The 25,667-nt window shown below is 46.0% G+C and overlaps 1 protein-coding gene across 6 annotated transcripts in view; it reads left to right on the top strand.

Moving 5' to 3' along the window:
• dysf (dysferlin, limb girdle muscular dystrophy 2B (autosomal recessive)) overlaps positions 1–25,667 on the top strand; it is a 391,959-nt gene that overhangs the window by 172,793 nt on the left and 193,499 nt on the right. For all 6 annotated transcript variants that reach the window (XM_072256784.1, XM_072256786.1, XM_072256783.1 and 3 more), the window contains 5 exons: positions 677–843; positions 3,085–3,199; positions 9,832–9,937; positions 18,031–18,173; positions 21,718–21,891. In XM_072256784.1, the coding sequence (XP_072112885.1) occupies positions 677–843; positions 3,085–3,199; positions 9,832–9,937; positions 18,031–18,173; positions 21,718–21,891 (705 nt within the window). The remainder of the gene's footprint in view (positions 1–676; positions 844–3,084; positions 3,200–9,831; positions 9,938–18,030; positions 18,174–21,717; positions 21,892–25,667) is intronic.

Below are 25,667 nucleotides of genomic sequence, written 5' to 3'. Positions count from 1 at the left end.
AATCAAAATCAGGTCTATCACTTGACACATATAATGAAATTTGTTGTTGTGACAGTGGTAAGACAATGCGAAGACATATATTTTTGGGGTGTTGTGAACAGCTTTGGGGCCCATATCTAAGAAGGGTTATGTTGGGATTGCAGAGGGTCCAGAGGAGATCCACTAGGATGATTTTTGGAATGAAAGAGCGAACATGTAGGGAGATTTGATGGCTCTGGGCCTGTACTCACCGGAGTTTACAAGAATGAGTGGTGACCTAATTGAAACCTATCAAATGTTGAAAGGTCTCAATAGAGTGGATGTGGAGAGGATGTTTCCAATAGAGGACCAGAAGGCACAACCTCATAATAGAGGGACATCTATTTAGCGCACAGATGAGAAGGAATTCCTTCATCTAGAAGGTGGTGAATCAGTGGAATTCATTGCCACAGATGGCTGTGGAGGCCAAGTCATTGCGTATATTTAAGGAAGAGATAATCGGTTCTTCATTGACAAAGGGGGTAAGGGTTGCAGGGGGAAGGTGAGGGAATGTGATTGCAAAACCAAACCAGCCATGATGGAATGGTGGAACAGACTCGATGGGCTGAATGGTCTTATGGTCTAGTTTGGTTTTGAGTGTTTGGTGTATTTCCCCGTTGCTCAGACACAAGCTGACTGAGGCATGTTTCTTGCACAGTACGAGAATCAGACGAAGCTGGCCCTTGTGGGAAACTGGGGCACCACTGGCCTCACCTACCCCAAGTACACGGACGTCACCGGAAAGATCAAGCTGCCCAAAGACTCCTTCCGACCTTCGCCGGGCTGGGCTTGGGCTGGGGACTGGTTCATTAGTCCCGAGAAAACGTGAGTATCCCATATTCCGGAGTTACGACACGGAGAATGTTCATCGTATTCAAGTAATTCAGCATGGAAGCCAGCTGCTGGTCCATGCTGACAATGACTCCCAACTTCTCTAGTCCCGTTTGCTCCCAAAGACCCACATCCCTCAAAACTGTTCCGATCCATTGACCTGGCCAAGTAGGCTCCCGAGCCTAACTGGTCCTTGCTAACAGAGATTTCTACCTACTCTAAACATAGAAACATAGAAAACCTACAGCATAACACAGGCCCTTTGGCCCACAAAGCTGTGCCGAACATGTCCTTACCTTAGAAATTACCTAGGGTCACCCATAGCCCTCTTTTTTTTTCTGAGCTCCATACACCTGTCCGGGAGTCTCTTAAAAGACCCTATCATAGCTGCCTCCACCACTGTCGCCGGCAGCCCATTCCACACACTCACCACTCTCTGCGTAAAAAACTTACCCTGATATCTCCTCTGTACCTGCTTCCAAGCACCTTAAAACTGTGACCTCTCGTGTTAGCCATTTCAGCCCTGGGAAAAAGCCTCTGACTATCCACATGATCAATGCTCTCATCACCTTATACACCTCTAACATGCCATCTTTCATCCTCCGTCGCTCCAAGGATAAAAGGCCGAGTTCACTCAACCTATTCTCATAAGGCACGCTCCCAAATCCAGGCAACATCCTTGTAAATCACCTCTGCACCCTTTCTATGGTTTCCACATTCTTCCTGTAGTGAGGCATCCAGAACCGAGCACACTACTCCAAGTGGGGTCTGACCAGGGTCCTGTATAGCTGCAACATTACCTCCCGGCTCCTAAACTCAATCTCACGATTGATGAAGGCCAATGCACCGTATGCCTTCTTAACTACAGAGTCAACCTGCGCAGCAGCTTTGAGTATCCTATGGACTTGGACCCCAAGATCCCTCCACACAGCCAAGAGTCTTGCCGTTAATACTATATTCTGTCATCATATTTGACCTTCCAAGATTAACCACCTCACACTTATCTGGGTTGAACTCCATCTGCCACTTCTCAGCCCAGTTTTGCATCCTGTCAATGTCCTGCTGTAACCTTTGACAGCCCTCCACACTATCCACAACACCTCCAACCTTGTGACATCAGCAAATTTACTAACCCATCCCTCCACTTCCTCATCCAGGTCATTTATAAAAATCACAAAGATTAGGGGTCCCAGAACAGATCCCTGAGACACACCACTGGTCACCGACCTCCATGCAGAATATGACCCGTCTATAGCCACTCTTTGCCTTCTGTGGGCAAGCCAGTTCTGGATCCACAAATCAATGTCCCCTTGGATCCCATGCCTCCGTACTTTCTCAATAAGCCTTGCATGGGGTACCTTATCAAATGCCTTGCAGAAATCCATATACACTACATCTACTGCTCTACCTTCAATGTGTTTAATCATATCCTCAAAAAATTCAGTCAGGCTCGTAAGGCATGACCTGCCTTCAACAAAGCCATGCTGACTATTCCTAATCATACTATGCCTCTCCAAGTGTTCATAAATCCTGCCTCTCAGGATCTTCTCCATCAACTTACCAACCACTGAAGTAAGACTCACTGGTCTATAATTTCCTGGGCTATCTCTACTCCCTTTCTTGAATAATGGAACAACATCCGCAACCCTCCAATCCTCCGGAACCTCTCCTGTCCCCATTGATGATGCAAAGATCATCACCAGAGGCTCAGCAATCTCCTTCCTCGCCTGCCACAGTAGCCTGGGATACATCCCATTCAGTCCCAGTGACTTATCCAACTTGATGCTTTCCAAAAGCTCCAGCGCATCCTCATTTGATCCCGCATGGCCCATCTCTCTCAAAACTGATCTTATCCATCTACCTGGCCAAGTACCTTTCAACTGAGCAGTTAGAGGACCCTTCGACACGTACATGGACAGGAAAGGTTTTGAGCCTCTAACCTGATGTTGAGAGACTGGTTCCCCAGGAAGATCAGGATCAGTGTCAGGTGAGAGCGGTGTTGTCAGACCGTGGACTGCGCCAGGCTCATTAACGTTCACCAGCTTGGAAAGGTCACAGCTGTGTGTGTGTGTGTGTTTACCCATATGTCAGGATGTGTATCTGTATCACTGTGTGTGCATGAGAGTGTGTGTTTCCATATCAGTATGTCAGCATGTGTGTGTGTGTTCATGTCAGCATGTGTGTGTGAGGTTGGGGTCCTGCTCTCTAATCCACCGGCGATTCTCTCATTCACAGTTTGCTGTACGATGTCGATGCTGGTCACATGACCTTTGTTGAGGAGGTGTTTGAGAACCAGATGCGGTTACCGGGCGGACAGTGGATTCAGATGACCGACACCTACACGGACATTGTAAGTTGTGGTACACCCATTCCAAAGTCCTGGTCACAGGCTGCGCATTGCCCATTGCTCACACCCTGAGAATACAGCCTTGTGTTTATAGTCAACCCGTGATCCTTTCAAATTTCTCCCCCTCTTGCTTCAGAACCCTGACCCACCTCCCTTACAGGCAATCTCTCCTGTGTTCTAGTGATTGGCTCAGCAGCAAGTCTCCTCTCAGTTTCACTCCCTGGCCATTGGATGTTGTTTCTCCATCCAAGGCCCCTCACAATCGACGCTTGTGTTGAGTTTCTGGGTGGTTGGTTTTCTGTGGACATTGATAGCAAGTACATCCCATGGATACCACATTACTCGGCAGCTTGCCTCAGCCGAAATCGAATGGAGGGAGTCATGCATCACAGAAACAAGCTCTTCGGGCTAACCTGTCCATGCTGGCCAAGACCTAAGATAGTCCCGTTTGCCTGTGTTTGGCCTATATCTCTCTGAACCTTTCTTCTGCATGTACCTGTCCAAGTACCTGTTAATATACCTGCTTCAACCACCTCCTCTATGGCTATGGTTCCATAAGCCCTTGGAGCAGGATTAGGCCATCGACCCATGGCAGCTCCTCCACCGTTCCATCGTGGCTGATTTATTGTCCCTCTCAACATCATTCTCCTGCCTTCTCCCTTAACTTGTGATGCCCTGATTAATCAAGTACCGATCAACCTTTACTTCAAATATACTTAATATCTTGGCCTCCACAGCCATCTATGGCAATGAATTCCCCAGATTCACCACCCTTTGGCTGAAGAGATTCCTCCTCATCACCGTTCTAAATGGATGTTCCTCTGTTCTGAGGTTGTGCCCTCTGGTCCTCAACTCTCCCACCATAGGCCCATCGAATCTGCTCTGCCATTCTATCACGACTGATTTATTATCCCTCTCAACCCCATTATTGTTTTCTCCCCATAACCTTTGATGCCCTGACTAACCAAGAGCCTATCAACCTCAGCTGTAAGTACATCCAATAACATGATCCCTAAAGACGTGTGAGGCATTGAGTTCCATAGATTCACCATCCCCTACCTAAAGAAATCCCTTCTCATCTCTGTTCCAAAGAGATGTCCTTCTTTTCTGAGCCTATACCTCTGGTCCTAGATCCTCCACATCCACTCTATCTGGGCTTTTCAATATTTGATAGGTCTCAACGAGATCCTCCCTCATTCTCCTGAACTTCAGTGAATACAGGCCCAGAGCCATCAAACGCTCCTCATACATTAACCCTTTCATTCCCGAGATCATTCTTGTGAACCTCCTCTGGACCCTCTCCAATGCCAGCACATCTTTTCTCAGATAAGGGGCCCAAAACTGCTTACAGTACCCCAAGTGCGGTCTGACAAATGCCTTATAAAACTTGAGCATTGCATCCTTGTTTTTATATTCTAGTCCTCTCAAGACGAAAGCTAATATCGCATTTGCCTTCTACACCACTGACTCAACCTGAAAGATAACCGTTAGGGAATCTTACACAAGGGCTCCCAAGTCCCTTTGCACCTGTCATATTCTCCCTGTTTAGAAAATTGTCCGTGCCTTTAGTTCTTCTAACAAGGTGCATGACCGTACACTGTATTCCATCTTCCACTTCTTTGCCCATTCTCCTAATCTGTCTAAGTGCTTCTGCAGACTCTCTGCTTCCTCAACCCTGCCTGTTTCTCCACGTATCTTGGGTATTGTCTGCAAACCTGGCCACAAATCCATCAATTCCATCATCCAAATCCTGGTGCCATTGGTTATTAATGATTTTCACCCTCTCTCTGCCCCTCATGATTTCATACACCTTTATAAAGTCCCGCCCGCCCGCCCGACCCCAAGTCTCCTGTGCTCTAGGTAATCCCAGCCTGGTCGACCTCTCTTCATAACTCAATCAGTCAAGCTCTGGCAACATACTTTTGTTGCACTTTTCCATATAGGAAGAAAAAAATGACATAGGAAGGGAAAGCAAAGAGGCTCTGAAAGGAGAATTTAGAGAACTAGATAGAAAAGTGAGAAGTGGGACCTCCAGGGTGGTAGTTTGCTGCCTATGCCATGTCCCAGTGAGGGACATTCCAGTTTTCAATCTGTGTGGAGTTTATTCCAACATTATCCAGTTTGATTTACTGAGGCATTTATTAGCCAACACTGACCCCCAGTGGTTAGTGGTGGAGTTACATAATGCGTGGCGCAAATTTGACCCCCGAAAAGGAAGATTATTAGATAGATTAAAATAGTAATATTTGTCATGTACATCAAAACATCAAAATATACAGTGAAATGTGTTTTGCACAATGGCCAACACAGACCGAGGACGTGTTGGTCTTCCCAATAGTGAAGGTGGCTGAATCTGGGACACTCCAATAGTTCCCCAGGAAGAGATAAATGTCTGGCAGACTTTGGAAAGGCTTTGGAGATTGGGACATCATTATGACATGGTAGTGTAGCAGTTAGTGTAATGCAGTGACCTGAGTTCGACTCTATTTGTTCATACTATTTATTATAGATTACTATAAATTGCACATTGCACATTTAGACGGAGAGGTAACATAAAGATTTTTACTCCTCAAGTATGTGAAGGATGTAAGTAATAAAGTCAATTCAATTCCCACCTCTGCCTGTAAGGAGTTTGTATGTTCTTCCCATGACCATGTGGGTTTCCTCCAGATGTTCAGGTTTCCTCCCACATTCCAAAGATAGGATTAGCAAGTTGTAGCCATACTATGTTGGCACCAGTAGCATGGCGACACTTGCGGGCTGCTCCCAGCACATCCCCGGACTGTGTTGGTCTTTGATGCTGTACGTTTCAATGTATATGCAACAATTAACCTTTAAAAATTCTGCACAATTCTCCAAGCCCCCACGACATTTGAATCAACTGATGTTTGAATAAACTCTTCTTGGGCTTCCAGCTGCGTATAGTATCGATTTTAACCATCAGGGATGATGTCTGGGCATGTCTAGTCCGGTGGTATTTATACCCCCATTGTCCATCCCTCCTGATTGGTTAGTCCTCATCCAATCAGGTTTCTGCTGTCTCACCTTGTTTACAATTAAATTCCAATTATTACTTACAACGAAGCCTTTGACTTTGTTAAAATTCCTTTCCTCTAGTTTTATTTCAATGGCTTCCTTTACCAGGTGGTCATAAGAGGCATTGGCACGGCACAGTAATTTTGTGCTATCAAAGTCAATCCTATGGCCATTGTGAATGTAATTTTCTGCTATCGCCAATTTCTCCAGGTAACCCAAATGGGTACACCTCCTGTGCTCCTTGATGCGGGTTTCCACCGTGTGTTTTGTCTGGCCGATATATGCTGCTCCACATTCACAGGGAATCCTGTAAACACCAGCCGACCTGACCCCCAGGTCTTCTTTGACCCGCATAAACTGTGAATTGGGTTTGTGGATGGTATTAATTGGGTATTTCTTCAGGGTTCTGGCAATCCTTCCAGAAACCAATGGCTTTTGGGACTGCCTGGTGAAAGAAGACATTGAAATAAAACTAGAGGAAAAGAACTTTAACAAAGTCTTGCTCTAAGTAAGAACTGTAATTAGATTGTAAACAAGGTGGGACAGCAGAAACCTGATTGGGTGAAGACTAACCAATCAGGAGGGACGGACAATGGGGGTATAAGTACCACTGGACTAGATATGCCCAGGCGTCATTCCTGATGAAGATGGCAGAGTTACTCGTCGAAATTTTGGTTAAAAGCGATACCATTACCCACTGGAAGCCTGAAAAGAGTTTATTTGTCATATATGCTCGGAAACACCAGATCCATTTTCAACTGATTTTCATTCTACCTGTCGAACTTCAAAGTTCAAAATAAATTCATAATCAAAGTATATACATATATATCACAATGTACAGTTCATTTCTTTCTGGGCATATTGAATAAATCCAATAACCATAATAGAGTCAATGAAAGACTGCACCAACAGGGCAGGCAACCAGTGTGCAAAAGACAATAATCTGTGCAAATGCAAAAAGAAAGAAAAATTAAGAACATACGCAATAAATATTGAGAACATGAGATAAAGAGTCCTTGAAAGTGAGTCTATAGGTTGTGGGAACAGTTCAGCCATGCGATAAGTGAAGTTGAGTGAAGTTACCTCCTTTGGTTCAAGAGCCTGATGGTTAAGGGGTAAAAACTGTTCCTGGTGTGGGTCATAGAAACATAGAAAACCTACAGCACAATACAGGCCCTTCAGCCCACAAAGCTGTGCCAAACATATCCTTACCTTAGAAATTACCTAGGCTTACCCATAGTCCTCTATTTTTCTAAGCTCCATGTCCCCATCCAAAAGTCTCTTAAAAGACCCTATTGTATCCACCTCCACCACCGTTGCCGGCAGCCCATTCCATGCACTCACCACTCTCTGCATAAAAAATTTACCCCTGACATCTCTTCTCTACTTACTTCCAAGCACCTTAAAACTGTGCCCTCTCGCACTAGCCATCTAACATGGGTCCTGAGGCTCCTGTACCTTCTTCCTGGTGGCAGGAGTGAGAAGAGAGCATCATCTAGGTGGCAGAGTCTTTGATAATGGATGCTGGTTTCTTGTGACAGCACTCCGTGTAGGTGTGCTCAATGGTAGGGAGGGCTTTAACCATGATGGGCTGGGCTGCAGTTGGATAAACCTGCCACCTGACAAGGTACATAGATGGAGGGGGTATTGGGGATTATGGTCCAGGTGCAGATAGATGGGACCAGACAAAAGCGGGCTGGCTCCGATGACATGAGTCTAAAGGTCTGTTTCTAGGCTGTACTGGTCTATGACTCTATCAGCAGAGTTAACCATAGCTGCCCTTATTCAGTGTGCATGGCCTCTTTAATGCAGGAAATTGGGAGGGATATCGATAGGGTAAATGCCTGCAGGTTTTTTCCTCCAGGATGGGTGAGACTAGAACCAGAGGTCATGGGTTAAAGGTGAAAGATGCAATACAAATGGGGAATCTGAGGGGAGTCTTCTTTATTCAGAGGTTGTTGTCAGTGTGGAACGAGCTGCCAGCTTAAGTGGTGGAAGTGGCTTCAATTGCAACAATTAAGAGAAGCTTGTATAGGCACTTGGATAGGAGGGGTATGGAGAGAAATGGTCCAGATGCTGGTCGCTGGGACAAGGCAGAATAACAGTTCAGCACGGACTAGATGAGCTGAAAGGCCTGTTTCTGTGCTGAGGTGCTCTGTGACACTGTGCAAATGGAGAGGCTTTCAGAGAGATTCAATTAGGTTCCCATATTTTAAGCTGGAGAGGGGTTTGGGTAACTATGGTTCAGGAGCAGGTGGATGGAATTAGACAGATCAGGTTGGCATAAATTAGATGGGCCGAAGAGCCTTTTTTGGTGTCGTACTCTGTGACTATGACTGAAGCTCCCCAAAGCCAGGAGCTTGGAAACTAAGGTTACCTGACACTGAAGAGACACTTGGAATGGAAGGTCACAGAGTATTGAAAAGAGACAGGCCCATTGGTCAACAATGTTTTGCCAAATTAGAGAAGTGCTTTGTTTAAGCATGGTCCATATCTCCCCATTCCCTGTAATTGGTCCATATCCCTCCATTTCCTGTACATGGTCCATATCCCTCCATTCCATGTAGGTACATGGTCCATATCCCTCCATTCCCTGTACATGGTCCGTATCTCCCCATTCCCTGTACATGGCCCATATTCCTCCATTCCATGTAGATACATGGTCCATATCCCTCCATTCCCTGTACATAGTCCATATCTCTCCATCCCTGTACATGGTCCATATCCCTCCATTCCCTGTACATGGCCCATCTCCCTCCATTCCCTGTCTGAACACAGGCCATATCCCTCCATTCCCTGTTGTACGTGATCCATATTCCTCCATTTCCTTTGCCTACACATAGTCCATATCTCACCATTCTCAGAGCATTTATCTGTCTATTTAAGAGCCTCTAAAATTATATCTGCCTCCCCAACCAGCCCTGCTTGCCCGAGATGTCCCCTTTGAACTTGGTCCCTCATCTGGAACACATGCCCTCTATATGTGCACGAGATTCTGCAGATGCTGGAAATCCAGAGCAACACATACAAAATGCTGGAGGAACTCAGCAGGTCAGGCAGCATCTATGGAGAAGAATAAACAGTATGAAAAGGGCAGCTCCAAGTATAAATATTCTCCCCTCCCTTCACCTCCTGTGCCCACCAGCTCCCTCTGGTACCTATTGACCCACAGTCCACTCTCCTTTTCTATGAGATCCCTCCTTCTTCAGCCCTCTACCTCCTCTATCTAACACCTGCCCACACACCCACCTTCCCCTGACCTTGTCTCACCTGTCACCTGCCAGTCTGTACTCTCCCCACCTTCTTATTCTGGCTCCTTCCCCCTTACTTTCCAGTCCTGAAATGCCAACTGTTTATTCCCCTCCATAGATGCTGCCTGGCCTGCTGAGTTCCTCCAGCATTTTGTGTGTGTAGTCTGCTCTATCTTATGCCTCTCAAAATGTAATAAACTTCTCCCAGGTCTTGCTCCAAGCTTGTCCAACCTCTCCCTGTTGCATGTGTCCCCCACCCCTCTATCTTGGACTGTAAGAGTTCCTTGGTTCAGAACTTTGGTATCAGAGCAAGTGAGGAGGTGATAATGGTAATTCTGCCTGTTACAGAATGGGGAGAAGGTTCTGCCGAAGGACGACATCGAGTGCCCGGGAGGCTGGAAGTGGGAGGACGTGGAGTGGTCTACTGACCTCAACAGAGCTGTTGATGAACAAGGTGAGTGGGGTTTAGTGGGGATGGGGAGACCTTTATCCGTCGGACATCTCCTTCAGTTTGGAATGGAGAATTGTTACTCCATCTCCCCCTCATTCTCCCTCCCAGGATTTCCAATACTCCCTCCCCCAATCCTTCATGGGCTATGCTCAATGCCAGCACTTATTGTTCCTCCTTTATTGCCCCTAAACTGAGGCACTTACAAACCAGCCCTTCAGCCCACAATGTTGTGCTGACCTTTTTAACCTACCTCAGGATCAATCTAACCCTTCCCTCCCACATAACCTTCTGTAATCCATTTGCATGTATGCGTTTCTTTAATGTCCCCAGTGTATCTGCCTCTCCCCCTCTGCCCTGTGTTACAGAATGATTTAAGATCATAAGACAATAAGATAGAGGAGCAGAATTAGGCCATTTGGTCTATTGAGTCCGCTCCACTATATTTCATCATCATTTCCTTCTCAGCCCCAATTTCCATAAGACCATAAGGCCATAAGACAAAGGAGCAGAAGTCGGCCATTCGGCCCATCGAGTCTGCTCTGCCATTTTATCATGAGCTGATCCATTCTCCCATTTAGTCCCACTCTCCCGCCTTCTCACCATAACCTTTGATGCCCTGGCTACTCAGATACCTATCAATCTCTGCCTTAAATACACCCAATGACTTAGCCTTCACTGCTGCCCGTAGATTCCATAGATTCACCACCCTCTGACTAAAAAAATTCTTCGCATTTCTGTTCTGAAAGGGCGCCCTTCAATCCTGAACTCATGCCCTCTCGTACTAGACTCCCCCATCATGGGAAACAACTTTGCCACATCCACTCAGTCCAGGCCTTTCAACATTCGAAATGTTTCTATGAGGTCTCCCCTCATTCTTCTAAACTCCAAGGAATACAGTCCAAGAGCGGACAAACGTTCCTCATATGTTAACCCTCTCATTCCCGGAATCATTCTAGTGAATTTTCTCTGTACCCTCTCCAATGTCAGCACATCCTTTCTTAAATAAGGAGACCAAAACTGCCCACAGTACTCCAAGTGAGGTCTCACCAGTGCCTTATAGAGCCTCAACATCACATCCCTGCTCCTATACTCTATTCCTCTAGAAATGAATGCCAACATTGCATTCTCCTTCTTCACTACTGACTCAGCCTGGAGGTTAACCTTAAGGGTATCCTGTACGAGGACTCCCAAGTCCCATTGCATCTCAGAACTTTGAATTCTCTCCCCATTTAAATAATAGTCTGCCCGTTTATTTCTTCTGCCAAAGTGCATAACCATACACTTTCCAACATTGTACTTCATTTGCCACTTCTCTGCCCATTCTTCCAATATATCCAAGTCTCTCTGCAGACTCTCCGTTTCCTCAGCACTATTGGCCCATCCACCTATCTTCGTATCATCAGCAAACTTAGCCGCAAAGCCATCTATTCCATAATCCAAATCGTTGATGTACAATGTAAAAAGAAGCGGCCCCAACTCTGATCCCTGTGGAACACCACTGGTAACTGGCAGCCAGCCAGAATAGGATCCCTTTATTCCCACTCTCTGTTTCCTGCCAATCAGCCAACGCTCTATCCACGTATGTAGCTTTCTCCTGTCTTCTCCCCATCTCCCTTCATGCCCTGACCAATCAAGAGCCTATCAATCTCTGCCTTAAATATATCCAATTACTTGGCCTCCACAGCCACCTGTGGCGACGACTTCCACAGATTCATCAATCCCTTGCTGAGGAAATTCCTCATTATCTCTGTTCTGAAAGGGCACCCCTCTATTGCGAGGCTGTGTTCTCTGGTCTCGGACTCCCAGACTTGATGCAAAACGATACATTTCACTGTGACAGATAATGATAATCTTAATGTCCTCACAGAGAAGTTGTTGCTGCTTAACCATAATGTTCATTTTGGACCTACAACTTTGGGAAACCAAATGCAAGGGTACAGGGTAAGGGCAGGGCCGATTGCTAAACAGAGGGGTCTTGGAGGCCAAATTCATAGCTGCCTGAATGTGGATAGTAGTTAGTAGACAGGGTGGTAAAGAAGGCATAGAGCATACTTACCTTCATTGGTCCGGGCACTGAAATTAAGAGTAAGAAGGTTATATTGCATCTGTATAAAGTTTTGGTCAGGCTGCACATGGAGTATTGCATGTAGTTCTGGTCACACCATGACAAGAAAGATGCCAAGGTTTTGGAGAGGGTGCAGAAGAGGTTTACCAGGATGCTGCCTGGTTTAGGGGATACAAGCAATAAGGGGAGGTTAGGCAGACCTGGGTTGTTTTCTCTGGAGCAGCAGAGGCTAAGGGGAGATCTGATAGAGGTTTATAAGATTATGAGAGGCCTAGATAGAGTAGACAGTCAGATTCTTTCTCTCAGGGTCAGTAGTTCAAGCACTAAAAAACATGCATTTAAGGTGAGAGGAGGAAAGTTTAAGGTAGATGTGCAGGAGATGTGTTTTTACACAGGGTAATGGGTGCCTGGAATGTAGTGCCAGGGGTGGTGGTGGAGACAGATACGTTACTGCTGTTCGGCGGACAAGTGAACATACAAAGAGCAGACGAATGTGAATCATGTGCATGTAGAAGATATTTAGTTTAATTGACATCATGCTCAGTGTAGACACTGTGGGCTGGTGAAAGTCAAGTTTATTGTCATCTGCACAAGTCCATGTGTGTACAGGTGCAATGAAAAACTTACTTGCAGCATAGAACCATAGAACACTACAGCACAGAAATCAGGCCATTTGGCCCTTCTAGTCTGTGCCAAAACAATATTCCGCTAGTCCCATTGACCTGCACCCGGTCCATAACCCTCCAGACCTCTCCCATCCATGTACCTATCCAATTTATTCTTAAAACTTAAGAGTGAGTCCGCATTTACCACGTCAGATGGCAGCTCATTCCACACTCCCACCACTCTCTGAGTGAAGAAGTTCCCCCTAAACTTTTCCCCTTTCACCCTAAAGCCACGTCCTCTCGTATTTATCTCTCCTAACCTAAGTGGAAAATGACTATTCACCTTTACTTTGTCTATATCCCTCAGAATTTTGTAAACCTCTATCAAATCTCCCCTCATTCTTTTATGCTCCAAGGCATAAGTCCTAACCTGTTCAATCTTTCCCTGTAACTCAACTCCTGAAGACCCGGCAACCTCCTAGTAAATCTTCTCTGCACTCTTTCAATCTTACTGATATCCTTCCTATAGTTAGGTGACCAGAACTGTACACAATACTCCAAATTTAGCCTCACCAATGTCTTATACAACCTCCCCATAACATCCCAACTCCTTTACGCAATACCTTGATTTATGAATGCCAAGATGCCAAAAGCCTTCTTTACAACCCTGTCTACCTGTGACACCACTTTCGGGGAATTATGTATCTGAACTCCCAGATCTCTTTGTTCCTCTGCACTCCTCAGTGCCCTACCATTTACTGTGTATGTCCTACCTTGATTTGTCCTTCCAAAATGCAACACCTCACACTCGTCTGCATCACAGTCACACAGCATCAGAGAAGCAGATTCACGTGATAAATGCAGATTAGACACAAGTTTTACAAGAAACTGTAGTGCAGAGTGATCAAAGAGCTGGTGATCAGACTTGTTCAAGGACGGAATGGTTGAAGGGAAGTGGCTGTTCCTGAAGCTGGTGATGAGGGACTTCAGGATTGCACACCACCTACCGATGGGAGCTGTGAGTAGATAAGGAAGAAATTCCTTCTCCAGAGGCTGGTGAATCTGTGGAATTCGTTACCACAGACGGCTGTGGAGGCTGTCATTGGGTATATTTAAAGCAGAGGCTGATCGTGTGGCGAGCATTTGGTCCATGAGGACAGAGGAAGCTCATTAAACTCAACAGCAATTTTGTTGTGATAAACACAACAAAAACAGACCAGGCACCATGACCCGGAGAGAGAACAGCTCAGTCTCATCCTGAGGGGGACGTGACCATCACCCACCCCGATTACAGTCAGATTGACCCACAAATACACAGCGAATAACCGTATAACCCAAGCTAAAATGTAACAATAAATGAACTGGAACTTCCCACCGTAATTCCACAAAATCATTGTAACACAAGAACAATGAACAGTGTTGGCCATTAGAAATGCAGGGTCAAGCTGTTGACCACAGCCCCTCCAGAGCATCATAATAGGTTCTTGATTAGTTAGGGCATCAAAAGTTATGGGGAGAAGGCAGGAGAATGTTGTTGAGAGGGATAATAAATCAGCCATGATGAAATGGTGGGGCAGACTCGATGGGCCGAATGGACTTATTTTGCCCTTGTGTCTTACGGTCTTATGCACAGGCAAAAAAAATTAAGTTTAATTTGACATCGTGATCAGTGTAGATACTGTGGGCTGGTGAAAGTCATGTTTACTGTCATCTGCACAAGTCCGTGCCTGCACAGGTGCAATGAGAAACTTATTGACAGCAGCATCACAGGCACAGAGCGTCAGACAATCAGCGTTCACAAGGGAAAATTAAACATAAATTGTACAAGAAAGAGCACAATTAGAATCCAATGACATCCAGTGATCAACATTGTCACGGTGTTGCTGGACTGAGGTAGTGATTAGCATTCCGCATGCTAGTTCAAGGACCGAATGGTTGAAGAGAAGAAGCTGTCCCTGAACCTGGTGGTGTGGGACTTCAGGCTTCTGTACCTCCTGTCCGATGGGAGCTATGAGAAGATGGCATGGCCTGGATGGCAACTATAAGATGGCATGGCCCAGATGGTAACTGTGATAAGATGGCATGGCCTGGATAGTAACTGTGAGAAGATGGCACAGTCCAGATGGTGTAGAACCTTAATAAATGTTGACCTTTGAAAAAATGAACAACTGCAGATAATGAAAAATGGGAGAAAAATGGGAAAAAAACAGGAAATGCTAGAAGACACTCAGCAAGTCGGCGGGGGGGCATCTGTGGAGTGGGCAAGACCGGAGTGAGGTTCAATGTGTCAGGGTTGTCTGCTGCATGTTGCCCTGTGTCAGTGAGACGTATGAAGTTGGTGTGACAATTTCCATCACTTTCTTGTTAGAAACATCCTGGTGTTTTTGTGATTCAGATGTTCAGAAGTCAAGAATGAGGCAGTAATTTTGTTGCCTTCAGCGGATTTGTTAAATATTACAAGGGCAACTGAGTTTAAGATCCATGAGGTAATGTTGCAGTGTTATAAAAGTCCGGTTACACCACACTCATTGTGTGTGTGTTGTTGAGTACTGTGCTCAGTTCTCATCCCTCATTATAGGAAGGATGTGGAAGCGTTAGAGAGGGTGCAGAGGAGATTTGCCAGGATGCTGCCTGGATCAGAGAGCGTGTCTTATGAAGACAGGTTGAGTATGATAGGGCTTTTAACTTTAGAGGATGAGTGCTGACTTGATAGAGGTGTACAAGATGATAAGAGGCATTGATAGAGTGGACAGAGACTTTATCCCTGGGCAGAAATGAGGGGGCATTTTAAGGTAATTTGTGGAAAGTGCAGGAGGGATGTCAGGGGTAGTTTTTTCACTCAGAGAGTGGTGAGTGCATGGAACAGCCTGCTGTAATGTATTGTGTGAGTATTCGTAGTATCAGAGTGCATATGACGTCAGGACGTGGAAAAGGGTTTAAAAAAATGGAAGTCTGGTGAATAAAGGTTGGTTGTTCAATCTACACCGGTGTCCGAGTCACATCAATATTACACCTGCCAAGAGTAGTGGTAGAGACAGCTACATCAGGGACATTTTTGAAACTCTTAGACACATGGATGATGGAAGGATGGGGGCTATGTGGGAGGGAAGGGTTAGATTGAACTCGAAGTCGGTTAAAAGGTTGGCACAACAGTGTGGGCCAAAGGGCCTGTGCTGTTCTGTGATGTGTTCTATGTAACAAAAAACAAATAAAAGCAGGGAAAAAAGAAATTGTGGTTTTCTCATACAGAAAAAGCAGCGCTGACTAAAAAGATAACAACATTCCAGTGATAAAAGTTAACATATAGAATCAGAATCAGGTTTATTATCACCTGCATGTGACGTGAAATTTGTTAACTTAGCAGCAGCAGTTTAATTCACTACATATTCTGCCAGAGAAAAAAAATAAACAAGTAAATCAATTACATATATTGAATAGATTAAAAAACATGCAAAAACAGAAATACTGTCTATTAAAAAAAGTGAGGTAGTGTCCAAGGGTTCAATGTCCATTTAGGAGTCAGATGGCAGAGGGGAAGAAGCTGTTTCTCAATTGCTGAGTGTGTGCCTTCAGGCTTCTGTATCTCCTACCTGATGGTAACAGTGAGAAAAGTGCATACCCTGAATGTTGGAGGTCCTTAATAATGGATGCTGCCTTTCTGAGACACCGCTCCCTAAAGATGTCCTGGGTACTTTGTAGGCTAGTACCCAAGATGGAGTTGACTAAATTTACAGCCTGTCAGAATGCTCTCCATGGTACATCTATAGAAGTTTTTGAGTGTGTTTGTTGACATGACAAATCTCCTCAGCCTCCTAATAAAGTATAGCCGCTGTCTTGCCTTCTTTATAACTACATCAATATATTGGGACCAGGTTAGATCCTCAGAGATCTTGACACCCAGGAACTTGAAATCGCTCACTCTCTCCACTTCTGATCCCTCTATGAGGATTGGTATGTGTTCCTTCGTCTTACCCTTCCTGAAGTCCACAAACAGCTCTTTCGTCTTACTGACGTTGAGTGCCAGGTTGTTGCCGTGACACCACTCCACTAGTTGACATATCTCACTCCTGTATGCCCTCTCGTCACCACCTGAGATTCTACCAACAATGGTTGTATCGTCAGCAAATTTATAAATGGCATTTGAGCTATGTCTAGCCACACAGTCATGTGTATATAGAGAGTAGAGCAGTGGGCTAAGCACACACCCCTGAGGTGCGCCAGTGTTGATCGTCAGCGAGGAGGAGATGTTATCACCAATCCGCACAGATTGTGGTCTTCTGGTTAGGAAGTCGAGGATCCAGTTGCAGAGGGAGGTACAGAGGCTCAGGTACTGTAACTTCTCAATCAGGATTGTAGGAATGATGGTATTAAATGCTGAACTATAGTCAATGAACAGCATCCTGATGTAGGTGTTGGTGTTGTCCAGGTGGTCTAAAGCCTTGTGGAGAGCCATTGAGGTTGCATCTACCGTTGACCTATTGTGACGATAGGCAAATTATAATGGGTCCAGGTCCTTGCTGAGGCAGGAGTTCAGTCTAGTCATGACCAACCTCTCAAAGCATTTCATCACTGTCGATGTGAGTGCTACCAGGCGATAGTCATTAAGGCAGGCCACATTATTCTTCTTAGGCACTGGTATAATTGTTGCCATTTTGAAGCAAGTGGAAACTTGTGCCCATAGCAGTGAGAGGTTGAAAATGTCCTTGAACACTCCCGCTAGTTGGTTTTCACAGGTTTTCAGAGCCTGACCAGGTACTCCATCGGGACCTTCCTCCTTGCGAGGGTTCACTCTCATTAAAGACAGCCTAACATCAGCCTCTGAGATGGAGAATACAGGCTCATTGGGTACAGCAGGGATCTTCACGGCTGTAGTTATATTCTCTCTTTCAAAGTGGGCATAGAAGGCGCTGAGTTCATCTGGTAGTGAAGCATCACTGCCATTCATGCTATTGGGTTTGGCTTTGTAGGAAGTAATGTCTTGCAAACCCTGCCAGAGTTGCCATGCATCCGATATCGAAATAGCCAAATTGAAGTGGTGTGAAAGCTGCAGAGAACTTGTTTACTTATTGAGATATTTTGTGGAACAGGCCCTTCCTGCCCATTGGGCCACACTGTCAGTAAGCCCCCAATTTAATCCTAGCCTAATCATGGGACAATTTACAATAACCAATTAACCTACCAACTGGTACAATTTTGGACTGTGGGAGGAAACCAGAGCACCCAGAGGAAACCCACATGGTCACAGGGAGACGTACTAACTCCTTACAGGCACTACTGGGAATTGAACTTAGGTCACCTGTAATTACTGGAAGGATTCACTGAACAACATGTTTATACGTGAATACATATAAATAAAAGCAAGCATAGAAAAGCTAAACTACAAGATAGATACAAGAAAGTAACAACTCCACATCGTGATGCTACAGGCTGGGAGTACGGATTCACCATCCCACCCGACCGTAAGCCCAAGACCTGGTCACCAGCCGAGAAGATGTACCACACCAACAGGAGGCGCCGATGGGTGCGGATGCGGAAGAGGGACTTCAAACAGATGGACGCACTTCGCAAGGTGAGTGTGTGATGCTGTGGGAGGGTCAGGTCGGGCTTGGTGAGCGGGCAAGGGTGGATTGGTGAAATAGATTCATACAGCATGGAAACAGGCTTTCGGCCCATCTTTTGCATGCTGACCAAGTTTCTGACCTGAGCCAGTCCTATTTAGCTGCCTTTGGCGAATGCCCTTCCAAACCTTTCTCACTCATGTACCTGTCCAAATGTCTTTTAAATGTAGTAATTGTACATACCTTTACCACTAGCAGCTCGCTTCATATGCCCACCACCTTTTGTGAGGAAACTGTTGCCCCTTGATTACCCTTTCAATCTTTCCCTTCTTACCTCATGTTGAGTTTTAGACTCCCTTACCCTGGGAAAAGGGTGTAGAGGTGGAGATACGTCTCTACTGAAAGAGATGTAAGGTGCTCCTTCCCTCCACTAGCCTGCAGGTCACCTTGGGCAAGGTGTAGCACCTGATTACCCCCCGATCAGGGTCATGTGAAGCCATGGGAACAGGTGGTGGATGGTCGTATGGGCAGCTGGTGCATATCACAAGTCCTGGTTATGTGACCCCTGATGCCAGGCAGACAATCTCTGAAGAGCATTGACAATGGCTGGGGTCATCCGACTTGAAAAGCAACTGCCTAGAAGAAGGCAACTGCAAACCACTTCTGTGGAAAAATTTGCCAAGACAATTATGGTCATTGGAGAGACCATAATCACCTATGTCACATGATGATAATGACCCTGGGAAAGTAACGGCGACCACCCACCTTATCTCCACCCCTCATGATTTGATAAACGTCTATCAGGGCACCTCTCATCCTCCTTCACTCCAGGGAAAACAACCCCATTCTGTCCCGACCCTCCTACCTTCAGCCCTCCACTGCTAATTAACATCATGGAGCATCTTTTCTGCATCCTCTCCAGCTGAATGACATCCTTCTGCAGCTGGACCATCAGAACTGTACACGGTGCTCCAAGATGGGGCTGACCCTGTGGCCTGGGTCTTTCTTTTGAAAGAAGATTAGCTTAATTTGTCATGTGTACATTGAAAGATGGAGCAAAGTGCATCTTCTGCATCAAACCCAATTAGCAAGGCTTGTGCTGGCCAAGTGTCACCACGCTCCCAGTGCCAGCAAGTAGGCTGACAACTCGCTAACCTGTACATCTTTGGAATGTGGGAGGAAACCAGAGCACCCGGAGGAAACTCACACAGTCCTGGGGAAACTCCTTACAGAGGTGGATGGGAATTGAACCCGGGTCACTGCCGCTGTTACAGTGTTATGCTGACTGCTATGCTACCATGCCACCCCATCATAACGATGTCTCAAGTCCAGGGAGGGGCATCTCTGAAGCCTTTCCATTTATTTCCTGCCTGGGAGAGTGCTGGAGTGTCCTAGATTCAACCACCTCCGGTGTTGGAGAGATATGAAACATCATGGGACAAGTATAACGAGGAAGACCAACACATCCTTCACAACACACACAAGACATTGGGGGAATTCAGCAGGTCAGGCAGAATCTATGGAGGGAAATAAACAGTCGATGTTTTAGGCCGAGGTGCTTCTTCGGGACTGGAAAAGAAGAGGAAGGCATACAAGCTAGAAGGTGATAGGTGAGGTCAGGTAGTTGGGGGAGGGGGATGAAATAAGAAGCTGGGAGGTGATAGGTGGAAAAGATAAAGGGCTGAAGTAGGAGGAATCTGATAGGAGAGGAGAGTGGACCAAGGGAGGAAGGGATGGAGGAGGTAATAGGCAGGCGAGGAGAAGAGAAGAGTTAAGGGCTGGGGCTCAGTGGGGAATTGAAGAAGAGGGAAGGGGAGGAGAAAAAATTATTTAAGTTAGAGAAATCAGTATTCATACTATCAGGTTTGAGGCTACTCAGACGGAATATGAGGTGTCTCCAACCTGAGAGTGGCCTCATCCTGGCAGTAGAGGATGCCATGGACTGACATTTCAAAATAGGAATGGGAATAGACATATCCTCCAACTATGTTGGCTGTTAATGCAAAATGATACATTTTACCGTATGTTTCAATGTACATGTGACAAATAAAGCTAGTCTAACCTAATCAAAAATGTTCCTTTTCCTGGGTTGAATTTGCACCGCACATGTAACTCCACCACGAACCACTGGAGGTCAGTGTTGGCCAATGAACCCACTAAATGCCTCAGCAAACCGAGCCGGGTAATGGAATAAACTCCAGGATTGAAAGAAAGCTGGGATGTCTGTGAGGTTGGGTTCAAGGTAGCTTTGGGAACAGAATGATGTCCAAAATGAAGCTTGGAGGACTTGGTAAACTTTCTGATGCACTGATTGGTGTATTTAATTCCTGTCCCCCTTCCCATTTCAACATGTCCGTCAGTGGCCTGCTCTGCTGCCATGATGAGGCCATTCTCAGGGTGGAGGAGCACCGCCTCATGTTCTCTCTAGGTAGCCTCCAACCTGATGACATGAACACTGATTTCTCCTTCTGGTAAAATTTCTTTACTCTCCCCCTTTCCTCTTCTTCTATTCCCCTCTCTGGCCCCTTTTCTCCTCACCTGCCCGTCACCTCCCTCTGGTGCCCCTCCTCCTTCCCACTCTCCCCTGGTCCACTCTCCTCTCCTATCAGATTCCTTCTCCTCCATCCCTTTACCTTTCCCACCCACCTGGCTTCACTTATCACCTTCCAGCCATCCTCCTTACCCCTTCCCCGCACCTTTTATTCTGGCATCTTCCCCCTTCCTTTCCTGTCCTGATGAAGGGTCTCAGTCCAAAATGTCGACTGTTTATTCATTTCTGTAGATGCTGCCCGACCTGCTGAGTTCCTCCAGCATTGTTTGTGTGTTGGTCTGGATTTCCAGCATCTGCAGGATTTCTTGTGTTTTTGAAATTCTGTAGACTTCTTTGAACGTAGAACAGTACAGCAAAGAATCAGGCCCTTTGGCCCACATTGTCTGTGCTGACCATGACTCATCCTATCTGACTGCATGTGATCCATCTCCTTTGTCGCTCATCTGCCTGCCTAAATGCTGCTTCCTCTTGACCAGACAAGAACCTATCAATCTCCACTTGAAATATACCCAATGACTTGGCCTCCACAGCATCTGGGGCAGTGAGTTCCACACATTCATTACCCACTGGCTGAAGAAATTCCTCCTCATCTCTGTTCTAAATTGACGTCCCTCTAGTCGGAGACTATACCCTCTGGTCCTAGACTCCCCCACTATAGGAAACATCCTCTCCACATCCACTCTAATAAAGACTTTCAGTATTTGATAGGTTTCAATGAGACCTCCCCTCATTCTTCTAAACCCCAGCAGTTACAGGCCCATAGTCATCAAATGCTCCTCATACATTAACCCTTTCATTCCGGAATCATTCTCGTAGACCTTCTCCTATGCCAGCACATCCTGTCACAGATATTCCAAGTCCGGTCTGACCAATGCTTTATGAAGTCTCAGCTGTAGGAAGAGTGTTTGTGGGAACTCTGAAGGGAAATGTAGACCTTTACTTTGCTCAGCCTCTGCGAGGGAGTGGTGGATTCTAACCGAGTCCTTGTTTTTTCTGCCGCGCAGACAAAGGTGGAGGACGTGGAGAATGAGGGTTGGGAGTATGCATCCCTATTCGGCTGGAGATTCCACCTCAAGCAGCGGAAGACGGACACGTTCCGAAGGCGGCGTTGGAGGCGTCGGATGGAGCCACTGGAGAAGACCGGGCCATCAGCCGTCTTTGCCCTGGAGGGAGCCCTGGTAAGCAGTCAACACCCCCAACCCCAGCTTTGTACACTGGCTGAGATGGAATTCTGGATATGGTTAGTCATTGTCAGGGTCCAGGCTGTGGTTGAATGCCCCCGTCACCCCCTCAACAACCCTCTCCCATAGCCATGTGTGGGGAGATGGAGTCTGACCCTGGAATAAAACCTTAGACTTTTATGTTGTTCCTGCCTGATCTGATAGACAACTATGCGCACACGTGTCCATATAACACACCATCTGACATCACGCCCTTAGTGATGACCTAACTCTCCCCCCACAAACAAACTAGTCCCCTGACACATTCCCCCCTCCCACAGACCTGTACTAATCGCCTGCCCGCTTGTACTCCTTCCCTTCCAGCCTCAAGTTTTGTTTTCTTCCCCCTTCCTTTCCAGGCCTGATGAAGGATCTTGCCCCGAAACATCGACTCTTTATTCCTCTCCGTAGATGCTGCCTGACCTGCGGAGTTCCTCCAGCATTTTGTGTGTGTGTTGCAAATGGAGTTTGACCAGGAATAGTGGGTGATGTTGCACTTTGGCGGGAACAATGTAATCTGATAAATACCAGCACCCTCGAGCATCAAAGAAAAGTCTCAAAGAACTCAGCAGGTCATAGAAACATCAAACGTGGAGAAGTACAACACGGTGCAGGCCCTTCAGCCCAGAACGTTGTGCTGTACTTTTAACCTAGTCTAAGATCAATCTTGGGTGGTGGGGTGGAGATACGTCTCTACCAAAAGAGATGTAAGACGCACCCTCCCTCTGCTGGCCTGCAGGTCACCCTTGGCCAAGGTGTGGCACCTGCTTAGCCCCCGATCAGGGTCACGTGAAGCCATGGGAGCAGGTGGTGGATGGTCGTACGAGCAGCTGGAGCATATCACCAGTCCTGGCTATGCGACCGCTGACACCAGACAGACAATCTCTGCAGAGTATTGATAATGGCTGGGATTACCCATCTTCTAAAAACACTGCCCAGAAGAAAGCGATGGCAAATTACCATCTGATATTAATATTCATTTGATATAGACCAGCTCCTGAACCCACTGATTCTCACAGTTTCCTGGACTATAAATAATGCCATCGCCTTCTCGCAGTTCCTCTGTCTCTGCCACACCTGCTCTCAGGATAAGGCTTTTCATTACAGAACTAAAAAGATGTCCTCCTCTTCAAAGAAAGGGGCCTCCCTTCCTCCACCATCAATGCTGCCCTCAATCGCATCTCTTTCATTTCACACACATCTACCCTCACACCATCCACCTGCCACCCCACCAACAATAGGGTTCCTCTTGTCCTCACCTACCACCCCACCAGCCTCCATGTCCAGCACATATTCTCTGTACCTTCACAGTTTGCTATCTTCAGTGGGATCCCACTACCAAGCACATCTTTCCCACCCACCCACTTTCCACAGGAATTACTCCCTTCGCAACTCCCTTGTCCATTCATCCTTCCTGGTACTTATCCTTGTAAGCGGAACAAGTGCTACACCTCCTCCCTCACTACCACTCAGGGCTCCAAACAGTCCTTCCAGGTGAGGCAACACTTCCCCTGTGAGTCTTTTGGGATCTTCTACTGTATCCAGTGCTCCCAATATGTCCTCCTGTATAACGGTGAGACCCGACGTAGATTGAGAGACGGCTTCGCTTAGTCGCCCTGAAGAGGGGTAACAGTGGCCACCCATTCAATTCTACTTGCCATTCCCGATCCAACATGTCATTCCATGGATTCCTCTACTGTCATGATGGGAACATAAGAAATAGGAGCAGGAGTTGGCCATCTGGCCCATTGAGCCTGCTCCACCACTCAATAAGATCATGGCCATGGACTGATCTCCACCTACCTGCCTTTTCCCAATAATCCTTAATTCCCCTACGATGCAAAAATCTATCCAACCTTGGCTTAAACATATGTACTGATGTCACCTCCACTGCTTCATTGGGCAGAGAATTCCACAGATTCACCACTCTCTCGGAAAAGCAGTTCCTCCTCATCTCCGTCCTAAATCTACTCCCCCAAATCTTGAGGCTATGTCCCCTAGTTCTAGTCTCACCTAACAGTGGAAACAACTTTCCTGTCTCTATCTTATCTATCCCTTTCATAATTTTATATGTTTCTATAAGATCTCATCTCATTCTTTTGAATTCCAGCGAGTACAGTCCCAGGTGACTCAATCTCTCCTCATAGTCTAAACCCTTCATCTCTGGAATCAACCTGGTGAACCTCCTCTGCACCACCTCCAAAGCCAATATATCCTTCCTTAAGTAAGGAGACCAGAACTGCACGCAGTACTCCAGGTGCAGGCTCACCAGTACCCCGTACAATTGCAGCATAACCTCCCTGCTCTTAAATTCAATCCCTCTAGCAATGGCCAACATTCCATTTGCCTTCTTGATAGTCTGCTGCACCTGCAAACCAACCTTTTGTGATTCATGCACAATCACCTCCAAGTCTCTCTGCACAGCAGCATGTTGCAGTTTTTTACCATTGAAATAATAATCTGCTCTTTCATTTTTCCTTCCAAAGTGGCTGACCTCACATTTACCAACATTGTACTCCATCACTTAATCTATCTATATCTCTCTGCAGACTCTCCTTATTTTCTGCACAATTTGCTTTTCCACTCAATTAGTATCATCAGCAAACTTAGATAAACTACACTCGGTCCCCTCTTCCAGATTGTTAATGTATATCATGAACAGTTGTGGGCCCAGCACTGACCCCTGTGGCACACCGCTCACCACTGATTGCCAACCAGAGTAACACCCATGTATCCCAACTCTCTACTTTCTATTAACTAACCAACCTCCATCCATGCTAATACATCGCCCCCAATTCCATGCATCCTAATCTTATGGATAAGTCTTTTATGCGGCACCTTATCGAATGCCCTCTGGAAATCCAAGTAAATAACATCCATCTGTTCCCCTCTATCCACTGCGCTTGTTATATTCTCAAAGAACTCCAGTAAGTTTGTCAAACAGGACCTGCCTTTGCTGAATCCATGCTGCGTCTGCCTGATGGATCCATTTCTTTCCAGATGCCTTGCTATTTCTTCTTTAGTGATAGCTTCAAGCATTTTCCCCAACTACAGATGTTAAACTAACTGGCCTATAGTTACCTGCCTTTTGCCTATGTCCTTTTTTGAACAGTGGGATGACATTTGCTGTCTTCCGATCTGCTGGGACCTGCCCAAAGTCCAGAGAACTTTGGTAAATTATCACCAAAGCGTCTACTATAACCTCTGCCATTTCTTTCAGTACCCTGGGATATATTCCATAGGACCAGGGGACTTGTCTATCTTCAGGCCCACAAGTTTGCTCAGCACTACCTCTTGAGTGATAGCTATTGTAACGAGGTCCTCACCTCCCATCACATCTATAACATCTCTCTTTGGTACATTAGAAGCGTCCTCCATCGTGAAGACCGACACAAAATAATCATTAAAAGCCTCTGCCATTTCCTCATTACCCAATATCAATTCCCCTTCTCATCCACCAATGCACCTATGTTCACTTTAGCCACCCTTATCTGCTTTACATAATTTTAAAAACTTTTACTGTCATTTATATTTTGTGTTTATTTTTATAATCTAGCTTCCCTTTCTTTATTGCTGGCTTAGTGGTTCTTTGTTGCTTTTTAAAGATTACCCAATTTCCAGTTTCCCACTGCTCTTGGCGACTTTGTATGCATGAGCTATTAGTTTGATGCCTTCTTGTATTTGCTTCGTTATCCAAGGCTGGCTCTCCCCACCCTTACTGTCCTTGTTTTTAA

This window comes from Mobula birostris, chromosome 4, assembly GCF_030028105.1.
Source record: "Mobula birostris isolate sMobBir1 chromosome 4, sMobBir1.hap1, whole genome shotgun sequence".
Taxonomy (NCBI): domain Eukaryota; kingdom Metazoa; phylum Chordata; class Chondrichthyes; order Myliobatiformes; family Myliobatidae; genus Mobula; species Mobula birostris.
The sequence above is the reverse complement of the archived record's forward strand: the minus strand, read 5'-3'. Positions and strand labels throughout refer to the sequence as shown.